A 21,077-nucleotide genomic window follows, 5' to 3' on the forward strand; every position below is an offset into this window, starting at 1 on the left:
TCTTGCCACTCAACTTACACATAACTTTTCTTTTTCCATGACTGCTTATAATTGTTTGATGTTCCCTGTTAAACCAGTTTCCATGAGAGCAGAGAGTATGTGTCCTCAGTACCTACCAGCACAGGATTGGACCTGTAGTAGGAATTCCATAAATAGCTGTTGAATCAATGATGTGACTATATCCTAACTATAGTTCTTTTTACCATTGGAGAAATTACAGTTCCAGGAGAATAAAGTAACTTCTGAAAAGCAAAGAACGGGAACTCCAGTTCACCTCTTTCTGGCTCCAAACCTTTGGGTATTCCCCACAAAAAGCACCACTTTTCTTTCGCCAAGACTTTGGTTGACTGAAAAACTGTCTTCAGAGGGCAGGGCCTCTATAAGACTAGACTTCACTAGAATGGTTGCACATGAAGTTTAAAGGGATTTTAGCTAATATTAAGCACTGCATTTTTTTATTTTGCATTTCATGTTTTAAAACAGCTTACAATTGAAACTTTCTTTTGAAATACTTTGTACGAAGTGGTGATCCAGATACCACTGTGAGGCAGAAAGAATAAGAATTGTGTTTCCTCTTTAAGAAATGAAGAAACAAACTCACACAGGGATAGGAGGAACCTGAGGAAAGAGGACTGGTTACATGCAGACCCAAGATGAATGCTTATGCTGACTCCTTAGGCCCATGTGCATCCCTCAAGGCTGTGTGTCAGGAAATAACACACTGTACTGAGACGAGTGGGCCCTCAGGCAGACAGCCTGGACACATAGACCACTTCCTGTGACTAGGTGTAGGAGCCGAGATGCTGTTGTTCAGTCAGTAAGTCACGTCTGACTCTTTGAGACCCCGTGAACTGCACCACGCGTGGCCTCCATGTTCCTTCACTCTCTCCCAGAATTTGCTCGAACTCATGTCCTTTGAGTCCATGATGCCATCCAACCATCGCATCCTCTCTCCCTCTACTCTTCCTGCCCTCAACCTTTCCAGGCACCAGGGTCTTTTCCAATGAGTTGGTTCTTCCTGTCAGGGGGCCAATGTATTGGAGCTCCAGCTTAACCATCAGTCATTTCAATGAATATTCAGGGTTGATTCCCTGTAGGACTGATAGGTTTGATCTCCAGGCTGTCCAAGGGACTCTCAAGAGTTTTCTCCAATACCACAGTTCAAAAACAACAATTCTTTGATGCTCAGCCTTCTTTCAAGTCCAACTCTCACATCCATACATGACTACTGGAAAACCCATAGCTTTCACTATATGGACCTTTGTTGGCAAAGAAAGTGTCTGCTTTTTTTTTTTTTAATTTTTTTTATTGGAGGCTAATTATTTTACAATATTATATTTGTTGGTTTTGCCATACATTGACATGAATCAGCCCGGGGTGTACATGAGTTCTCCTTCCTGAACCCCCCTCCCACCTCCCTCCTCCCCTTATTCTTCCTCTGGGTCATCCCCGTGCACCAGCCCCGAGCATCCTGTAACATGCGTCGAACCTGGACTGGTGATTCACTTCACATATGATAATATACATGTTTCAGTGCCATTCTCCCAAATCATCCCTCCCTCGCCCTCTCCCACAGAGTCCCAAAGACTGTTCTATACATCTGTGTCTCTTTTGCTGTCTCGTATACAGGGTTATCATTAGCATCTCTCTAAATTCCATATATATGCGTTAGTATATTGTATTGGTGTTTTTCTTTCTGGCTTACTTCACTCTTTTTAACAGGCTCCAGTTTCATCCACCTCATTAGAACTGATTCAAATGCATTCTTTTTAATGGCTGAGTGAGCTGTCTCCATGCCGGAGAAGGCAATGGCAAGCCACTCCAGTACTCTTGCCTAGAAAATCGCATGGACAGAGGAGCCTGGTGGGCTGCAGTCCATGGGGTCGCTACTAGTCGGACACGACTGAGCAACTTCACTTTCATTTTTCACTTTCATACATTGGAGAAGGAAATGGCAACCCACTCCAGTGTTCTTGCCTGGAGAATCCCAGGGACGGTGGAGCCTGGTTGACTGCCGTCTATGAGGTCGCACAGAATCGGACACGACTGAAGCGACTTAGCAGTAGCAGCAGCAGCAAGCTGTCTAGGTTTGTCACTGCTTTTCTTCCAAGGAGCAAGCATCTTTTAATTTCATGGCTGCAGTCACCAGCTGCAGTGATTTTTGGAGCCCAAGAAAATAAAGTCTGTCACTGTTTCTATTTTTTCCCCATCTATTTGCATGAAGTGATTGGACTGAATGCCATGATCTTCATATTTTGAATGCTGGGTTTGAAGCCAGATTTTTTGCCTTCCTCTTTCACCTTCATCAACAGACTCTTTAGTTTCTATTCACTGTCTGCCATTAGAGTGGTATGATCTTCTTATCTGAAGTTGTTGATATTCCTCCCAGCAATCTTGATTCCAGGTTCTGCTTCATCCAGCACAGCATTTCACAAGATGTACTCTGCATATAAATTAAATAAGCAGGGTGACAATATACAGCCTTGATGTACTCCTTTCCCAATTTTGGACCAGTCCGTTGTTCCAAGTCTGGTTCGAACTGTTGCTTCTTGACATAATACAGGTTTCTCAGGAGGCACGTAAGATGGTCTAGTACTCCCATCTCGCCAAGAGTTTTCCATGGCTTATTTTGATCCACAAAGGGTCAGAAGAAACAGTAAACCGAGAGGAATATTAGAGTAATCAGTGAAGCTTTTTTTTTTTAATTCTCCTGCTTTTTCTATGATCCAACAGATATTGGTAATTTGAGTTTTGGTTCCTCTTCCTTTTTTAAATCCAACTTGTACATCTGGAAGTTCTCAGTTCATGTACTTTTGAAGCCTAGGTTTGAAGGATTTTGAGCATTACCTTGCTAGCATGTGAAATGAGAGCAGTTATGTGGTACTTTGAATGTTCTTTGGCATTGCCTTTCTTTGGGATTGGAATGAAAATTGATTTTTCAAGTCCTGTGTCCACTGCTGAGTTTTCCAAATTTGCTGGCATATCGACTGTAGCACTATAATAGCATTATCTTTTGGGATTTGAAATAGTTCAGCTGGAATTCCACCACATCCATTAGCATTAAATCACCTCCATTAGCATAGTTCATATCAATGCTTTCTAAGGCCCACTTGACTTCACACTCCAAAATGTCTGGCTCTAGGTGAATGGCCATACCATCATGGTTATCTGGGTCATTAGAGCTTTTCTGTATAATTCTATTTATTCTTGCCACATCTTCTTTTCTGTTAGGTCTTTACCATTTCTGTCCTTTATTGTCCCATTTTTGCATGAAATGTTCCCTTGCCTCTCCAATTGTGTTGAAGAGATCTCTAGTTTTTTCCATTCTATCATTTTCCTCTACTTCTTGCTTTGTTCTCCTAAGATTGCTTTCTGATCTCTCCTTGCTATTCTTTGGAACTCTGCATTCAGTTGTGTATATCTTTCCTTTTCTCCTTTTCCTTTCACTTCTCTTCTTTTCTCAGCTATTTGTAAGGCCTCCTCAGACACCATTTTGCCTTTTTGCATTTCTTTTCCTTGGGGATGATTTTAATCACCTCCAGTACAATGTTATGAACCTCTGTCCATAGTTCTTCAAGCACTCTGTCTATCAGATCTTATCCCCTGAATCTATTTGTCACTTCCACTGTATAACTGCAAGTTGGTACCTGATGGCCCAGTGGTTTTCCCTACTTTCTTCAGTTTAACTCTGAATTTGGCAATAAGGAGTTCATGATCTGAGCAATAATCAGCTCCCGGTCTTGTTTTTGCTGATGTATAGTTTCTCTATCTTTGGTTGCAAAGAATATAATTAATCTGATTTCAGTATTGATGATCTGGTGATGTCCATGTGTAGAGTTGTTTCTTGTGTTGTTGGAAGAGGGTGTTTGGTTTGACCAGTGCATTCTCTTGGCAAAAATTTGTTAGCCTTTGCCCGGCTTCATTTTGTACTCCAAGGCCAAGCTTGCCTATTACTCCAGGTATCTCTTGACTTCCTACTTTTGCATTCCAATTCCCTATGATGAAAGGAACATCTATTTTTGGTGTTAGTTCTAGGAGGTCTGGTAGGTCTTCAGAGATCCATTCAACTTCAGCTTCTTCAGCATTAGTGGTCGGGGCATAGATTTGGATTACTGTGATACTGAATTGTTTGCCTTGGAAACAAACAGAGATCATACTCTCATTTTTGAGACTGCAACCAAGTACTGCATTTTAGACTCTTTTGTTGACTATGAGAGCTACTCCATTTCTTCTAAGGGATTCTTGCCCACAGTAGTAGATACAATGGTCATATGAATTAAATTCATCCATTCCTGTACACTGTAGTTCACTGATTCCTAAAGTGTTGATGCTCACTCTTGCCATCTCCTGCTTGACCACGTCCAATTTACCTTGATTCATGGACCTAGCTTTCAGTCTTTCCCAGCATTAGGGTTTTTGCATCGAGTCAGCACTTCCTATTATGTGGCCAAAGGATTGGAACTTCAGCTTCAACATCAGCCCTTCCAATGGATATTCAGGACTGATTTACTTTAGGATGGACTGGTTGGATCTCCTTGCAGTCCAAGGGACTCTCAAGAGTCTTCTCCAACACCACAGTTCAAAAGCATCAATTCTTCAGTGCTCAGACTTCTTTATAGTCCAATTCTCACATCCATACATGACTACAGGAAAAACCATAACTTTGACTAGACAGACATTTGTTGGCAAAGTAATGTCTCTGCTTTTTAATATGTTGTCTAGGTTTGTCACTGCTTTCCTTCCAAGGAGCAAGCAAGGTTTAGTTTCATGGCTGCAGTTACAATCTGCAGTGATTTTGGAGCCCATGAAAATAAAATCTGTCACTGTTTTTATTGTTTATCCATCTGTTTGTCATGAAATCATGGAACCAGTTGCCATTACCTTCATTTTTGAATGCTGCATTTTATTTTTTTTTTTTTCAAAAATCAGTAAAACTTTATTCGCTTCCATTCTTTCGCCATTAACAGAAAACCGGAGAAAGCAAAATGTTATGTGTTTACAAAGATAAATGGCCTCTTTACCCAGAGAAGATCAAAACCTCAAACGACAACGGGGAAGATAAAAGCACCCTCCCCACATCCCCTGAGCTGACCCCTGTCATCTTAGACAAAGCCTTCAGTCCACTGGCCAGGGACCTTGTATACGGCCAATTCAAGATGAGGGCCAAGAAATCAGACCAATCCGTTCCCGTGATAAAAAGTCGAAGCTACACCAAGGGTCAAGTGCCTGTATTTTTACAGGACACAGGAACCAGGCGGCTACTTATAAAAAAAACAAGATTCATTTCAGGCACAACTTTTTTATTATTTTTTCTTTTGTTTTGAAATCAGTAAAAGAAACTGGGTCCTATAAGCTGCAGTGATCTAAGCAGCAGCAAGTTTGTGCATTCGTCTTTTTGTTTTTGTTTAAATATGTTTAAATTATCACACTGCTGGCACACCTCATTTGCATGAAATTCTGCACCATATATACTAATTGTAGTAAAGATACCCCCCCATGCCAGGAAAAAAAAAAAAAACTACTCTGGAAGATAATTTTCACTGAAATCTAACCAAACTTCGTTAAGTGGACTGTGACAAGATTATAAATGATATGAAAAATAACATTTTAACATTTGGCCATCAACTTAAGGAAATGGTTTGCCTATACAAATTTTGGTAATTTTTAATATATTCTACCCTCATATGGTCCTCAGAATTAAAGCATAATAAACAGAAAAGGAACGCAACTGGTAATTGCAAAATCCACTTCGCCTGTGTAAGAGAAAAATATAGACTGTTAACTTGTTGGCCCTATGAAATTCTGCACTTGATATTTAGTATATACTCTACCTTCATTATTTCTGGCAAGATTTCTGCCTTAGCACTCAGTTGAATGCTGCATTTTAAACCAGCTTTTTCACTCTCCTTTTCACCTTCATCAAGAGGCTCTTTAGGTCCTCTTCGCTTTCTGACATAAGAGTGGTGTCATCTGCTTATGTGAGGTTATTGATATTTCTCCTGGCAATCTTGATTCCAGCTTCTGCTTCATCCAGCCCGATATTTCTCATTATATACTCTGCATAGAAGTTAAATAAGCAGGGTGACAACATACAGCCTTGATGAACTCCTTTCCCAATTTGGAACCACTCTGTTGTTCCATGTCCAGTTCTAACTGTAGCTTCTTGACCTGCATACAGGTTGCTCAGGAGGCAGGTAAGGCGGTCTGGTATTCCCACCTATTGAAGAATTTTCCACAGTTTGTTGTGATCCACATGGTCAAAGGCTTTAGCATAGTCAGTGAAGCAGAAGTAAATGTCTTTTGGAATTCCCTTGCTTTCTCTATGATCCAACAGATGTTAGCAATTTGATTGCTGGTTCCTCTGCCTCTTCTAAATCCAGCTTGAACATCAGGAAGTTCTCAATTCACATACTGTTGAAGCCTAGCTTGGAGAATTTTAAGCATTACTTTGTTAGCGTGTGGAATGACTGCAATTGTGCAGAAGTTTGAACATCTTTGGCATGATCTTTCTTTGGGATTGGGATAAAAATTGATTTTTCAAGTCCTGTGGCCACTGCTGAGTTTCCCAAGTTTGCTGGCATATTGAATGCAGTACTTTCACAGCATCATCTTTTAGGATTTGAAATAGCTCAGCTGGAGTTCTATCACCTCTGCTACCTTTGTTGGTAGTGATGCTTTCTGAGGCCCACTTGACTTCACACTCCAGCATGTCTGGCTCTAGGTGAGTGATCACAACACCACTGTGGTTATCTGGGTCATTAAGATCTTTTTTGTACAGTTCTGTGTATTCTTGCCACCTCTTCCTGATATCTTCTGTTTCCTGTTAGGTCCATATGGTTTCTGTCCTTTATTGTGCCCATATTTTGAAATTTTCCCTTGGTATCTCTAACTTTCTTGAAGAGATCTCCAGTCTTTCCCATTCTATTGTTTTCCCCTATTTCTTTGCATTGATCACTGAGGAAGACTTTCTTATGTCTCCTTGCTATCCTTTGGAACTCTGCATTCATATAGGTATATCTTTCTTTTTCTCCTTTGCCTTTCACTTCTCTCCTTTTCTCAGCTATTTTTAAGGCCTCCTCAGACATGACTTTGCCATTTTGCAGTTATTGTCCTTGGGGATGATTTTGAACACCACCTGCAGTACAATGTTATGAACCTCTGTCCATAGTTCTTCAGGTACTCTGTCTATCAGATCTTATCCCTTGAATCTATTTCTCACTTCCACTGTATAACTGCAAGGGATTTACTTTAGGTCATAGCTGAATGGCCTAGTGGTTTCCCCTACTTTCTTCAATTTAAGTCTGAATTTGACAATAAGGAGTTCATGATCTGAGCCATAATCAGATCCTGGTCTTGTTTTTGCTGATGTATAGAGCTTCTCTATCTTTGGCTGCAAAGAATACAATCAATCTGATTTCGGTATTGACCATCTGGTGATGTCCATGTGTAGAGTCATCTATTATGTTGTTGGAAGAGGGTGTTTGTTATGACCAGTGTGTTCTCTTGGCAAAATTCTGTTAGCCTCTGCTGAGCTTCATTTTGTACTCCAAGGCCAAGCTTGCCTGTTACTCCACATACCTTTTGACTTCTTACTTTTGCATTCTAATCCCCTAGGATGAAAGAAAGTTAAGCACTGAAGAATTGATGCTTTTGAACTGTGGAGATGGAGAAGACTCTTTTTTTTATATTGTTTTTAAATGTATTCATTTTAATTGGAGACTAATTACTTTATTGCATTGGTTTTGCCATAAATTGACATGAATCTGCCCCAGGTGTACATGTGTTCCCTCCCCATCTTGAACTCGCCTCTCACCTCCCTCCCTATCCTATGCCTCTGGTTCATCCCAGTACACCAGCCCCGAGCATCTTGAGAGTCACTTGGACTTCAAGGAGATCCAACCAGTCCATCCTAAAGGAGATCAGTCCTGAATATTCATTGAAAGGACTGATGTTGAAGCTGAAACTGCAATACTTTGGCCACCTGATGTAAAGAACTGACTCATTTAATAAAGCTCCTGATGCTAGGATAGATTGAAGGTTGGAGGAAAAGGGGATGACAGAGAATGAGATGGTGGAATGGCATCACTGACTAAATGGACATGAATTTGAGTAAGCTCCAGGAGTTGGTGATGGTTAGGGAAGCCTAGCGTGCAGCAGTCCCTTGGGTCTCAAAGAGTCGGACACGACTGAGCAACTGAACTGAACTGATGATGGAAAGGACATCTTTTTTGGTGTTAGTTCTAGAAGGTCTTGTAGGTCTTCAGAGAACCATCCAACTTCAGCTTCTTCAGCATTCTTGGTCAGGGCACAGACTTGGATTACTCTGATATTGAATGGTTTCCGTTGGAAATGAACAGAGATCATCTTTCAGTTTTGATTTTGCACTGAAGTACTATATTTGAGACTCTTTTGTTGACCAGCACATTTATGTGATCTATTAAAGTTATCTGTGGCCACCAGAATTCTGATGTTCATGGCGTCTTTAGAGATGAGCCCATCCAGACTTTCCCAGGCACTGCATCATTTACAAGTTCTATCAGTGAATTTTGAAATGAATTTTCTTGCTTCTAGGATTATGTCCATAGCTCTTTTTTTATTATTATTTCAAATTTCTCTTCTCTTTTACGTCTGAACAATCCAGTTTTCCTTCTTATACCCGGGTCACTTTCTCAACAGTCTGAGTTTCAAACCCTTTATAGTCATTAAGCTAAAGAGCTATTTCTTCCCAGGCCTTTCACTGACTCTCGAGTCTGATGTGCAAGTCAGTAAATCAGTGCTAGCACTTGACCTGCATACGTAAGCACAGCACATGCACACAGAGTCAGGACTCCTCCAACCAATGAACACACACACTAAAACCACGGAGACCCTGTCTCATTCCTGTAGAGCTTCTGAGCACCTCACAGGAATTCATCCTTTGAGCCAATCTAAGTGAACTCTGTCATTCATAAAGGAGTCTTTTGCACACACTAAACAGCTGATAACATAGAAAGTATCACAGATGCATATAGATAGCAAAGTTCTCCAAAGTATAATCAGAGATCAATCAACACATTGATTTAAAAAGGCAGCTATTATTAATGGAAACACACTTCCGCATAAAACAGACAAACAACAAGGACCTGCTGTTTGGCAGGGATCTCTATTCGGTGTCTCGTGATGGTCCACAATGGAGCAGAATCTGGAGAAACAATGTATATTATATGCATATGTATAGATATTTATTATGTGCTGTACACCTGAAACCAATACAACATTGCTCATCAACTATACTCCAATAAAACTTTTTGTTTTGAAAAGTAGAAAATTAATTTTGAGGGTTTTCCCTGGCAGCCCAGTCGTGAAGACTTCTCCTTTCAATGCAGGGGGTGTAGTTTGATCCCTGGTCAGGGAACCAAGATCTCATATGCTTCAGAGAAAAAAAATAAAAATAAAACATTAAATAAAAGCAATATTGCCACAAATTCAATGAAGACGTCAAAAGAAATGATCTGCATCAAAAAAAATTTTTTTTAATTAATCAGTTTTAAAAAGAGACTTGTTAGAGTCATGTGTCTGTTCACTGAACATCCCCCATCCCCCAAAAAGAAGTAAATTAAAAGTCCCATAACAATTTGAGGACAGTTTACAAATCACACCTCATCTGTCTCTTCTTCAGAAAAAGAAAAAAACTATCATAAATAGTTTTAAGCATTTTGTTTCTTGTTTATTCTTTTAGGCTTTGTTTTTTGTTGTTTAAATTATGCCTAATTATATGTATTAAATAAATAAAAGTCAATTCTTAAAATTAAGTAATCATACATTGATAAAATAGATTAATAATTATGCTCATCTGTGCTCCCTCTCCACTGAAGGCACCAATTCCTTTCTTGCATGTTTATCTCACAGTCCCAGTTGGTGGAAGATTTCCAAGAACTGCGGAGGACATTAGAGACCATGAATATGTTCAATGCCAACCTGGGGTTCTTCTTCCTTCACTTCGCCCAGGTCTTGATTTTGGAGGCCCTGGCTTGGGTAATAGTGTGGCATTTTGGCAGTGGCTGGCTTATCACAATATTCATTTCTTTTCTTCTCGTGGTTGCTCAGGTAAGTAAGTATCCTAAGCCCAGGCAGTGGCTCTATGGGAAGCCTCAGAATTTTTTCTTCTCTCTTTAAACTGGCATCAGCGGCTGACTGGCACTTCCTGGCAAGCTAGTCATAAGTGTCTGACACCAGCAAGTTATCAAAACCCACTGGGCCCCAGTTCTCTTCTCTGTACCTTGGGGTAACCGTTTTTTATGGAAGTGCTCTGAGGAGAACTAAACGAGTTACTCCGCAGTGTGCCCAGCACAGAGACTGGCATGTGGTAAGTGTCCCTGACAGTCGCTGCTCTTTGCCGATAGAATCCACACAGTGTCACTAACTGAAGTTCTGTTCTAGCCGGGAAACCTTCTCCTTTGTCCTTCATTCGTTAACCAACCGACATTTTTCATGGTCGGTCAATGATTTTATTATGACTACAGGCACCTACGTGAGCTTATTTTTTTTCTTTTTAGTCGCTCAGTTGTTTCCAATTATTTTAGACACCATGGACTGTAACCTGCTAGGCTCCTCTGTTCATGGGTTACTTCAGGCAAGAATACTGGAGTAGGTTGCCATTCCCTTTACCAGGGAATCTGGTAAAGATTGACCCAGGGGTCAAATCTGAGTCTCCTACATAGAAGGCAGATTCTTTACTGTCTTAGCCACCATGAAGAAAGGAAGCCCCACGTTAATTTATACCTATATGTGTGTATATATATATATATCACTATTTATACATGCTGTTTCATAATGAAAGTTTCTACTAAAAATAAGTTATCTGTATTGTTTTTTAAAAAATTAACTGAGACCCTAGCCAAAAGCCTCATTTCACCAATACTTATCAATACACCAGTCTACGAAGAGAGTCTATTTATTGTTACATGATAATAGGATCATGTATAGGATAATAGAAATGGCAATCAGCACCTGGCATGCTGCAGGGCGATTGATAAATCTTTGAATGAAGCACAGATCTCTGAAGATGGCTTTCTATGACCACAACACTATTATGGAAACAAAGGGGAATGCACCTGACCCTGCACTTGGGAAACAGATATCCAAAGGAGGAGATGGTTATTTAAATATCTAGACATGATACAAGGCAGAAGCAAAAGAAACAAGCATGTGCTGTTGGAGCAGAAAGAGGCATCTAATTCTAATTGAGGCAACTGAGGATGATTTCATGGAGAGTTAACATCAATGTTAATTACAAAATTTTATATGCTAATTCTTTTCTTGAAAAGTCAACTTGCTTTATTCTTTGAAAAGCAACTTTTGGAATCAAGAAAGGAAACAAATATTTGACTGCTTAGCATCATCAGGAATTTTACATGTATTTTGGCTGCAAAACAGCTGAATGAGCAAAGTATAATATTATAATACTTGCTTCTCAGATAAAGAACTGAGTTCCGAGCTACCAACTAGCTTTCCAAGAGTTGTGTAACTTGTAAAGTGGTGAAGGACAGTTTAGAGCCCTAGTCAGCCTGACTCCAAAGGCATCCTCCTTCCATTCCACACTGGAAGGTTCTGACAGTGCAGAGAAGAGCATTCTAGGCTGAGAGAACCACCTGTGCAAAGGCACAGAGATGGGAAGGAACTCAGCAAGTGTGATAGATACACACAGAGGTCTCCCACTGTTCTCATGGGTTCTCAAACCTACCAGCAGGCTCACTTCCTACTTTCTTCTTACCTTGTCAACTTCTCTGACAGCAACCCTGTCTCTTCTAGGTGCAGGGTGCAATTCTGCAGCATGACCTGGGACACCTTTCCATATTTAAGAAGTCCAAGTGGAACCGCCTGATGCAAAAAGTTGTGATGGGTCATTTCGAGGTACAGAATGTTCCAGGAGTATGATGGAATTCTGATAGTCATTTCACTAAGCAATGGTTTCTACATACACTTAACAGCAAAAAATGTTACTACACACCCAAGAAATGTAAATATACTAACAACGTAGTGACTATATATATATTATATATATATATGTATGTTATCATATGTGTAATGAATCAGCAGTCCAGGTTTGATGCATGATACAGGATGCTTGGGGCTGGTGCACTGGGATGAACCAGAGGGATGGGATGGGGAAGGAGGTGGGTTCAAGATGGGGAACACATATACACCTGGGGCAGATTTATGTCAATGTATCTCACATGCTAGTAAAGTCATGCTCAAAATTCTCCAAGCCAGACTTCAGCAGTATGTGAACCGTGAACTTCCAGATGTACAAGCAGGTTTTAGAAAAGGCAGAGGCACCAGAGATCAAATTGCCAACATCCGCTGAATCATGGAGAAAGCAAGAGAGTTCCAGAAAAACATCTATTTCTGCTTCATTGACTATGCCAAAGCTTTTGACTGTGTGGATCACAATAAACTGTGGAAAATTCTGAAACAGATGGGAATACCAGACCACCTGGCCTGCCTCTTGAGAAACCTGTATGCAGGTCAGGAAGCAACAGTTAGAACTGGACATGGAACAACAGATTGGTTTCAAATAGGAAAAGGAGTACGTCAAGGTTGTATATTGTCACCCTGCTTGTTTACCTTCAATGCAGAGTACATTATGAGGAACGCTGGGCTGGAAGAAGCACAAGCTGGAATCAAGATTGCCGGGAGAAATATCAATAACCTCAGATATGCAGATGACACCACCCTGATGGCAGAGAGTGAGGAGGAACTAAGAAGCCTCTTGATGAAAGTGAAAGAGGAGAGTGAAAAGGTTGGCTTGAAGTTCAACATTCAGAAAACAAAGATCATGGTATCTGGTCCCATCACTTCATGGGAAATAGATGGAAAAACAGTGGAAACAGTGTCAGACTTTATTTTTTGAGGCTCCAAAATCACTGCGGATGCTGATTGCAGCCATGAAATTAGAAGACGCTTACTCCTTGGAAGGAAAGTTATGACCAGCCTAGATAGCATATTAAAAAGCAGAGACATTACTTTGCCAACCAAGGTCCATCTAGTCAAGGCTATGGTTTTTCCAGTGGTCATGTATGGATGTGAGAGTTGGGCTGTGAAGAAAGCTGATTGCCAAAGAATTGATGCTTTTGACTGTGGTGTTGGAGAAGACTCTTGAGAGTCCCTTGGGCTGCAAGGAGATCCAACCAGTCCATTCTAAAGGAGTTCAATCCTGGGTGTTCATTTGAGGGACTGATGCTAAAGCTGAAACTCCAATACTTTGGCCACCTCACGGGAAGGGTTGACTCACTGGAAAAGAGTCTGATGCTGGGAGGAATTGGGGGCAGGAGGAGAAGGCACGACAGAGAATGAGATGCCTGGATGGCATCACCGACTCGATGGACATGAGTTTGAGTGAACTCCGGGAGTTGGTGATGGACAGGGAGGCCTGGCGTTCTGTGATTCATGGGGTCGCAAAGAGTCGGACACAACTGAGCGACTGAAATGAACTGAACTGAACTGAACTGATGGCAAAACCAATACAATAATGTAAAGTAAAGAATAAAAAGTAAAAAAAAAAAAAAAAGAGAGGAAAGTAAAGCCAAGGTAATCGTGTAGTATAACAAATTGCTATGTAATATGAAAGAAAGAGAGATATAGTCTAACTGAAGATGTTAATGTAGAATTCCCATAAAATGAGCTTTCAGTTTTTTCACATATTTCTTCCTGTAATTGTGTGGTTATATAAATATTTGTTAGAATGGACTAAAATATATATATATATATATATATATATATATATATATATATATATCAATATATATACACGCACATAACATTATAACATATATGCTAAAACTAGAATTTTAAATGTTTAGGAGAAAAGGTTTAGTTTTATTAAGAAGTTCTGTTTTGTTTTGTTTTTCCTTAGCCAATAAAATATTTGGCCCAATCCCTGGTACACCATTAAAGAACCACCTCTCAGGAGATATACCCTAAAGACATGAGTAGGGATATTCTTAGAAGGGGTCTGGACCTGTACTTCTGGGAGGCTAGGGGAATCCAGCAAACTATTTAATGCTGGGAGGACTATGTATAAATAAAAGATGCAGATTAGATAAAAGTTTAACAAAAGAGAGAAACCACGGAAAGTTAGATGGCCCTGTTTAAGAGTTGACAGTTGCAAAATCCAGACTACTGGAAAAAGCAGGGGTAGTTGGTCATACACCCTCACATATGCTCCAGGAAGACAGGCACACTATCTTATGCACCCATGAAATGCAGCACCTAACAGAGTGCCTAACACACAGTAGGCCTTCCATAAGCACTTGTTGACTTCATGAAGGAATGAATGGGTGGATGGAATGGTGGATGGATAGATGGACAGAAGAATGATACCAGATAACAGTACAAGCATTGATGAGAGAAGGTTTTGGCCCTGGCTCTGACAATGCTCACAGTGCAGCCCTGAACAAGTCAGATTCCATCTCTGGCTCTCAGTGCTCTCATCTCTGAAACTAGGACTTCATCGGGACCTCAGCCTCTCTATGATGTTCTAGGATTTGGTGAGAAACCAATGACAGAATGATCTCTGTTCGTTTCCAAGGCAAACCATTCATTATCACAGTAATCCAAACCTAGCTAACTCAGCTAGCCTTTGCCCTGCTTCACTTTGTACTCCATTTCAGTATTCTTGCCTTGATAACCTCATGAACAGTATGAAATGGCAAAAAGATATGACACTGAAAGATGAACTCCCAGGTCAGTAGGTACCCAATATGCTACTGGAGAAGATTGGAGAAATATCTCCAGAAAGAATGAAGAGATGGGGCCAAAGTGAAAACAACGCTGAGCTATGGATGTGACGGATGGTGGAAGTAAAGTCCGATGCTGTAAAGAGTGATATCGCATGGGAACCTGGAATGTTAGGTCCATGAATCAAAGCGAATTGGAAGTGGTCAAACAGAAGATGGCAAGAGTGAACATCAACATTGTAGGAATCAGTGAACTAAAATGGACCCGACTGAGAGAATTTAATGGAAATGACCATTATATTTACTACTGTGGGCAAAAATCCCTTAGAAGAAATGGAGTAGCCCTCATAATCAACAAAAGAGTCCAAAATGCAGTACTTGGATGCAGTCTCAAAAATGAAAGAATGATCTCTGTTCATTTCCAAGGCAAACCATTCAATATCACAGTAATTGAAGTCTATGCCCCAAACATTAATGCTGAAGAAGCTGAAGTTGAACGGTTCTATGAAGACCTACCAGACCTTCTAGAACTAACACCAATAAAAGATGTCCTTTTCATTATAGGGGACTGGAATGCAAAAGGAGGAAATCAAGAGACACCTGGAATAACAGGCAAGTTTGACCTTGGAGTGAATGAAGCAGGGCAAAGGCCAACAGAATTTTGCCAAGAGAACACACTGGTCACAGCAAACACCCTCTTCCAACTTTATTACTCCTGTATATATTCCAAATATTTTCATTTTAACATAAAAGAAATATAAAAATTATTAATATACTTTACATTTCTTTTTTCATTCGGAGGCTTTGAATCTAGTATGCATTATATCCTTACACAGCCCGCCTCAATTTGACTGGTCACATTTTAAGTGCTCAGAGGCCACACACAGATAATGGCTACTATATTGAGCACTGCAGATCTAAAATACGTATTAATCAATTTTTGATGAATTTGTGGGGGAGAAATGATGTTCTATTCCTCCTATTCCTCCGCCATCTTGTTCCCTCCCTCAATTTTTGAAAGATGTCAAATATGCAGTAAAAGCTGTGACTATTGCTTAGTCTTCTATAAATGATTAATGTAATGTGGGAAGGGAAGATAAATGGAATATCTCAATATGCCAGCATTCTACATACAGCATCTCATGTCTCCTCAAACAACCCATGCAGGTAAATGTCATTATATTATACTATATTTACTGAAGAGGAAATGGAACATCAAAGGGTAGATAATTTTCCCAAACCACAGAGAAGCATTTATACATCCAGTGGATTCAACTAAGTTGATATGCTTCCAAATCCTTTTCTTTGTTAAAACCTTCAGATTTTCACTGAAAGAGAAAAAAAACCCAAACAACTTAAATCAGCTCAGCATCAACTAAAACACTTTTATTCTCTTTCATATTTAATGAGATCATTGAAACTTGAACATGTGATGATCAGAGGCAAGCCCCCATAGGAGATGACTTCAGATCCATGACTCTTTAAAATATTCATTGAAGTAGGAACCCTGGGGCCATTCACCACCACCCCCAGAACTAATTGGTTTTAGAGCTGAAGTTTCTTTATTTATAAAATAAGTACACTCTTAGCTCTACCTATCTCATGTTTCTTTTTAAAAGGACAAAAAAAAAAGAAAAGAAAGATGGAAAACCATTTCATTTCAACCATTTTTATTCTTCTTCATTATCAGGAGTTGTTTTAGCCTGGAATTTGTGTTCCTGGATAAGATAATTATTTGCTGGTAGGGTTTTAGAGCCTCTATTCAATGAATCATTTTGTGACCCAGGAACGGGGTGGCATGTTCCAGGAATCCATATCCTAATTAAACTTTGGAGATGTAGGCAGAAAACTCTGATTGCTACTATTTAGGTGCTGCTGCTGCTGCTGCTAAGTTGCTTCAGTCATGTCCAACTCTGTGCGACCCCATAGATGGCAGCTAATGTCCAACTCATTGCGACCCCATGAACACATCACACCAGGCTTCCCTGTCCATCACCAGTTCATAAAGTTTGCTCAGGCTCATGTCCATTGAATCGGTGACACCATCCAACCATCTCATCCTCTGTCATCCCCTTTTCCTCCTGCCCTCAATCTTTCCCAGCATCAGGGTCTTCTCCAGTGAGTTGGCTCTTCACATCAGGTGGTCAGTATTGGAGCGTCAGCTTCAGCATCAGTCCTTCCAGTGAACATTCAGGGTTGATTTTCTTTAGTTTTGGAAAACACTGATAATGAAAGATATTTCAGGAGAGAAATCTTGCAGCTAATGAATGTTCTCTTCTCCTCAGGGCCTGTCTGCAAAGTGGTGGAATAACCGGCACTTCCATCACCACATCAAAACGAACATCTACCCCAAAGACCCAGATATTGATGTAGGCCCACTTTTTGTTATTGGAGAATTACAACCTGTCAAGGTATGTTTAGAAATCCTAAGCACTAGAGAAATCTTTCAGGAAGTGGCTCTTAGAAAAGTCTACACCCTTGTCTTGAAGAGATCAGGTTGGAAATTCTGGCTTCAAGCATGTTTTCAGAGCATCTCTTCTTTTAACTCCAGGATACAAATTTTAAATAAGTGAATCTGGTGTTGTAAGAAAAGAAGAAAGTGTGGAATGAATGACTCCATGATCTTAAAAGTCATGCAGGCTAAATCACTTATAGAAGGCATGGCAGAACATTCAACAAATGCTAAATCACGAAACATCTACATATCTAGTTCTGTCAACTAATTCTTGCTGTTTGAAGAAACTAAGCTGTTATTTTTTGGTTTAGGTTCATTTTGGTTCATTTATACATGAAACTCAGCTCAAACGCCTCATAATACACAGGACCTCACCTCTAATTCAGACTTCTTAAGGAACAGAAAAAGGAAGGCAAACTCCAGAATGTCTCAGCTGATGACTTTCTTAAATCTCAGCTTAAAAACCAGCATGTAAGGATTATTACCAAGATATTTAGAGTCTGCTTTCAACACAGAAGGTATAAGGATAACAACAAAAAGGTATCTTTCCTCGAAAGGAAATGATGGATCCTGAGAATTAAGTGCTTAGGAAGAGGCTCTATCTCCTTCTGGAGGAATTCAGGAGCTTTCTAAAAACAAAGGAGTGTAGCTTGGTCAGTAGCTGTGTGGACTTTGTGGTAACTAGAATTGTGCAACTTTCTCAAAATAGGTTTTCCCAGTTTTGGAAGACAACCTTATTCCAGTTAGGAGAGAAAGTCTCCTGCCTAGATTTAAAGAAAAAAAGAAAGAAAGTCTTCAGTCAGTTGTTCTTCACAATGACTCCACAAACAAGTCAGGGCTCTCTGAAGTTTGCAAACTCCTAAACTGAAGTTGACTGCTCAGTCGTGTCTGACTCTTTGCGATGCTATGGACTATAGTTCACCAGGCTTCTCCACCCATGGCATTTTCCAGGCAAGAATACTGGAGTGGGTTGTCATTTCCTTCTCCAGGGATCCGACCTGGGTCTCCCACATCGCAGGCAGACTCTTTACAGGCTGAGCCACCAGGGAATCCCTGTGAACTCCTCAGCTGATCACTAAATTTATGACATTTTGACTTCTTTCCTCATTCCCTCACAGCAATGGAGATTTGCCTCACTGGAGTTCATGAGGCAGCCTGATCCCCTCCAGAAGTCCCTTCTGTAGAACTGTATCCAGTTCACATGCTGCCTCTTCACAGAGGATGGAGACATCATCACTTCTCCATCATTCTAGAGACATATCTTTCGAGCCTTAGGTTTCTGTTTACTATAATTCCAAAGCCAATGCACAACACATTACTTAAAATCATTTAATCTCTAAATTCAGTTGTTTTGCGAGAAAACTAACTCTAACTCTGATAAGCCCTAAATGTTTCTGTTCTTCCCATTTTACTGTCAGTCTTTCTACCACTTTCTTCAAACATTCATTCCTTTAACAACTATAAATTAAATCTTCTAGGGCCACCATGACATTTATTTTTATTTATGATAGTAAGAGAAAGAAGGGTCATGTATAATATCCAAATAACAGAACATGTAGAAGGGAAGGTATCAAAAGAATGGGAAAAGCAAAAATTAAACATGACTGAACTATGGTAAAATTATACAGGAGATTTGAATTATCATTCATTCACTAATTCCTTCAACAAAACATGAAGTGCCTCTCAGGAAATAGAGATAAACCATTACTTCTATGCCTCCTCTCAAGATATCTGCTGCCTTTGTGCATTTGGGCACTGACTAAATTAACTAAGAAAACCCCCAGGAAATGACTCAAATTGGCAGAGGTAAGATTATGTGTTATCATGCCTTAAAACGAGTAAACCACAGCATGAGGTCCACGATGGAATTAAAGGAGGAAAGATGAAGTAGATCCTAGGGGTCATGACTATGTGTTTTATAACACAACCATTCAACAAATATCTGCTAAATGGATGAATGGATATAAGCAGACTGAGTTTCAAGCAGAATTCTAAGCACATAGGTTGAAGAAGACCTTGAAAACTTATCAGAAATATTTCTCCTCCATCACCATTCCATTCCACACCAGGGCAAAAATTTCAAAATGGCTCCCATGGGGATAATAATAAACGATCACAATCCCTGAATTCAAATGGGATAAGCCATCCCTGCAAGAACTGCCCACGTTTAAGTAAAGAAAAAGGCACCACAGTACTCCCCCCCCCCCCGCCCCGCCTTCAGTTCTGGTTCTTCAGTGCCTTCAGTCTGACAGTAAATGAACTCTGACGAGATGGCTCCTTCTATAGAGATTCTACACAAACACATAACTCTGAGTGTAGTAATAGAGTCTATAGTGCTCTTACTTTGGTTTTATTCTCTCTTCATTCAGTATGGCAAGAAAAAAATCAAATATCTCGACTACGAGAAGCAGCACCTGTACTTCTGCACGGGTGAGTCACCAGGGAGCCACAATCCTTACCATCCCATTTCCTTGAAGCAAACAGTTGTCAAGCCAGAAGGCATGACTGAAATCCTCCCACAGAGAGATGATCCCATGTCTTGTTGTGCCTCAAAAAAGCAGCATGTTTTATTTCAGACTTACTTGGGTGAAATCTGAAGAGGAAAATACAAGAGCAATTAGGCATTCTTAATGGGCCTCTCATCACTCTGGCTACTGTACAGGGAAGGAGATGCTCCAAGAAGGATGGGAGGCAGGATGCCAATCAAGGGGTCTGGTATCTGGGACTCTCGTCCTCGGTAAACTACAATACTTGTCAAGAAGAAAAGGACACTGGTATACGGATAGGGAGGAAAAGCAGGAAAAGAATGCTCAAGCACTGACAGTCGGTGCCAGAAAAAGCAGAGTCTCACGAATAAAAGTCACCTGTAGAGCGTCTGCGTGGAAGAAAGTTGACTGTTCCCACAGCTTACATACAGCTGTAGAAGGTATTTTAGTGGACAGATACACACACACACACACACGCACATATAATAAGACAGGTCTGGATATGTTCTAGGCTTGAGAGAAAATAGGGTAGCTGAATAATGCTAATATCAATAAAAATATTAGAAGCAAAAATGTTTTGCTCTTAACCAAGTCAAACTTCATGATTGCTCACAAAGAAAAGTTTAGGACCCCAAAATATGCTCACCTGAAACATGCTTACTCATTTGGAAAAGAAACCCAAATTAGGGAAGATTCCAAACATTTCCTGTATATCAGTGGTTCTCACCTAAGAGCATCGTTGCCCCCAGTGGGATGTTTGACAGCATATAGATACTTTTTTGATGATTGCAACAAAGGGGGAGGAATGGTACTGACATCCACGGGTCAGAAGCCAGGGATGTTCTGAAATGTCTTATTGTACATAAAACAGCCCTGAACAATAAAGAATTATCTGACCCTAAAATGCCAACAATGATAAGATTGAGAAACTGTTGCAGCTGATCTGGCTTGCCCAAACATTGGCCACCAGTGGTCATCTGTCTCATGCCTGACTGGGATGGCCTGTGAGTCCATATTCTGAGACACGAGGCTCAACCATCACTGCAGCCTCTTCCTGTGATAGAATTCTGAGGACTTATCCTAATGCAGTTATTCTCCTTCAAGACCAAAAAGGGTGTGGAGGACATTGGTGCCCCAGTTTGAAAGGGAACTCTCCCAGCCCAGACAGATGTGTATTCACATAAGAAAAAACTGTTGGAGTCTCTTGTCTGAACTCTCCTCCCATGTGCAGTAAAGCAATACAGCCTCAGTTTAGGAGGAATGGATGAACATTGCAGCTCCACTGCAGAATGCCCAGCTTACAGACCACATCGTCCTCAGGAGCTGTTTCATTTTGTCATTTTCTTTCAAATGTCTTCAACTTAGTAAGACAGGTACAAATGAGTCATACTCAACCTGTCAGAGAGAGATGAGGCTTGA

General features: G+C 40.3%; 1 protein-coding gene across 1 annotated transcript in view; it reads left to right on the plus strand.

The window, feature by feature from the left end:
- Positions 1–21,077, plus strand: part of LOC129554845 (fatty acid desaturase 2-like protein FADS2B) — a 43,966-nt gene that overhangs the window by 13,720 nt on the left and 9,169 nt on the right. Inside the window, exons 3-6 of the mRNA XM_055424129.2 lie at positions 9,889–10,086; positions 11,791–11,892; positions 17,003–17,128; positions 19,542–19,602. Coding sequence (XP_055280104.2) covers positions 9,889–10,086; positions 11,791–11,892; positions 17,003–17,128; positions 19,542–19,602 — 487 coding nt within the window. The remainder of the gene's footprint in view (positions 1–9,888; positions 10,087–11,790; positions 11,893–17,002; positions 17,129–19,541; positions 19,603–21,077) is intronic.

Source organism: Moschus berezovskii, chromosome 14, assembly GCF_049115385.1.
Source record: "Moschus berezovskii isolate FMDL1 chromosome 14, NW_MosBer_1.0, whole genome shotgun sequence".
Lineage (NCBI taxonomy): Eukaryota > Metazoa > Chordata > Mammalia > Artiodactyla > Moschidae > Moschus > Moschus berezovskii.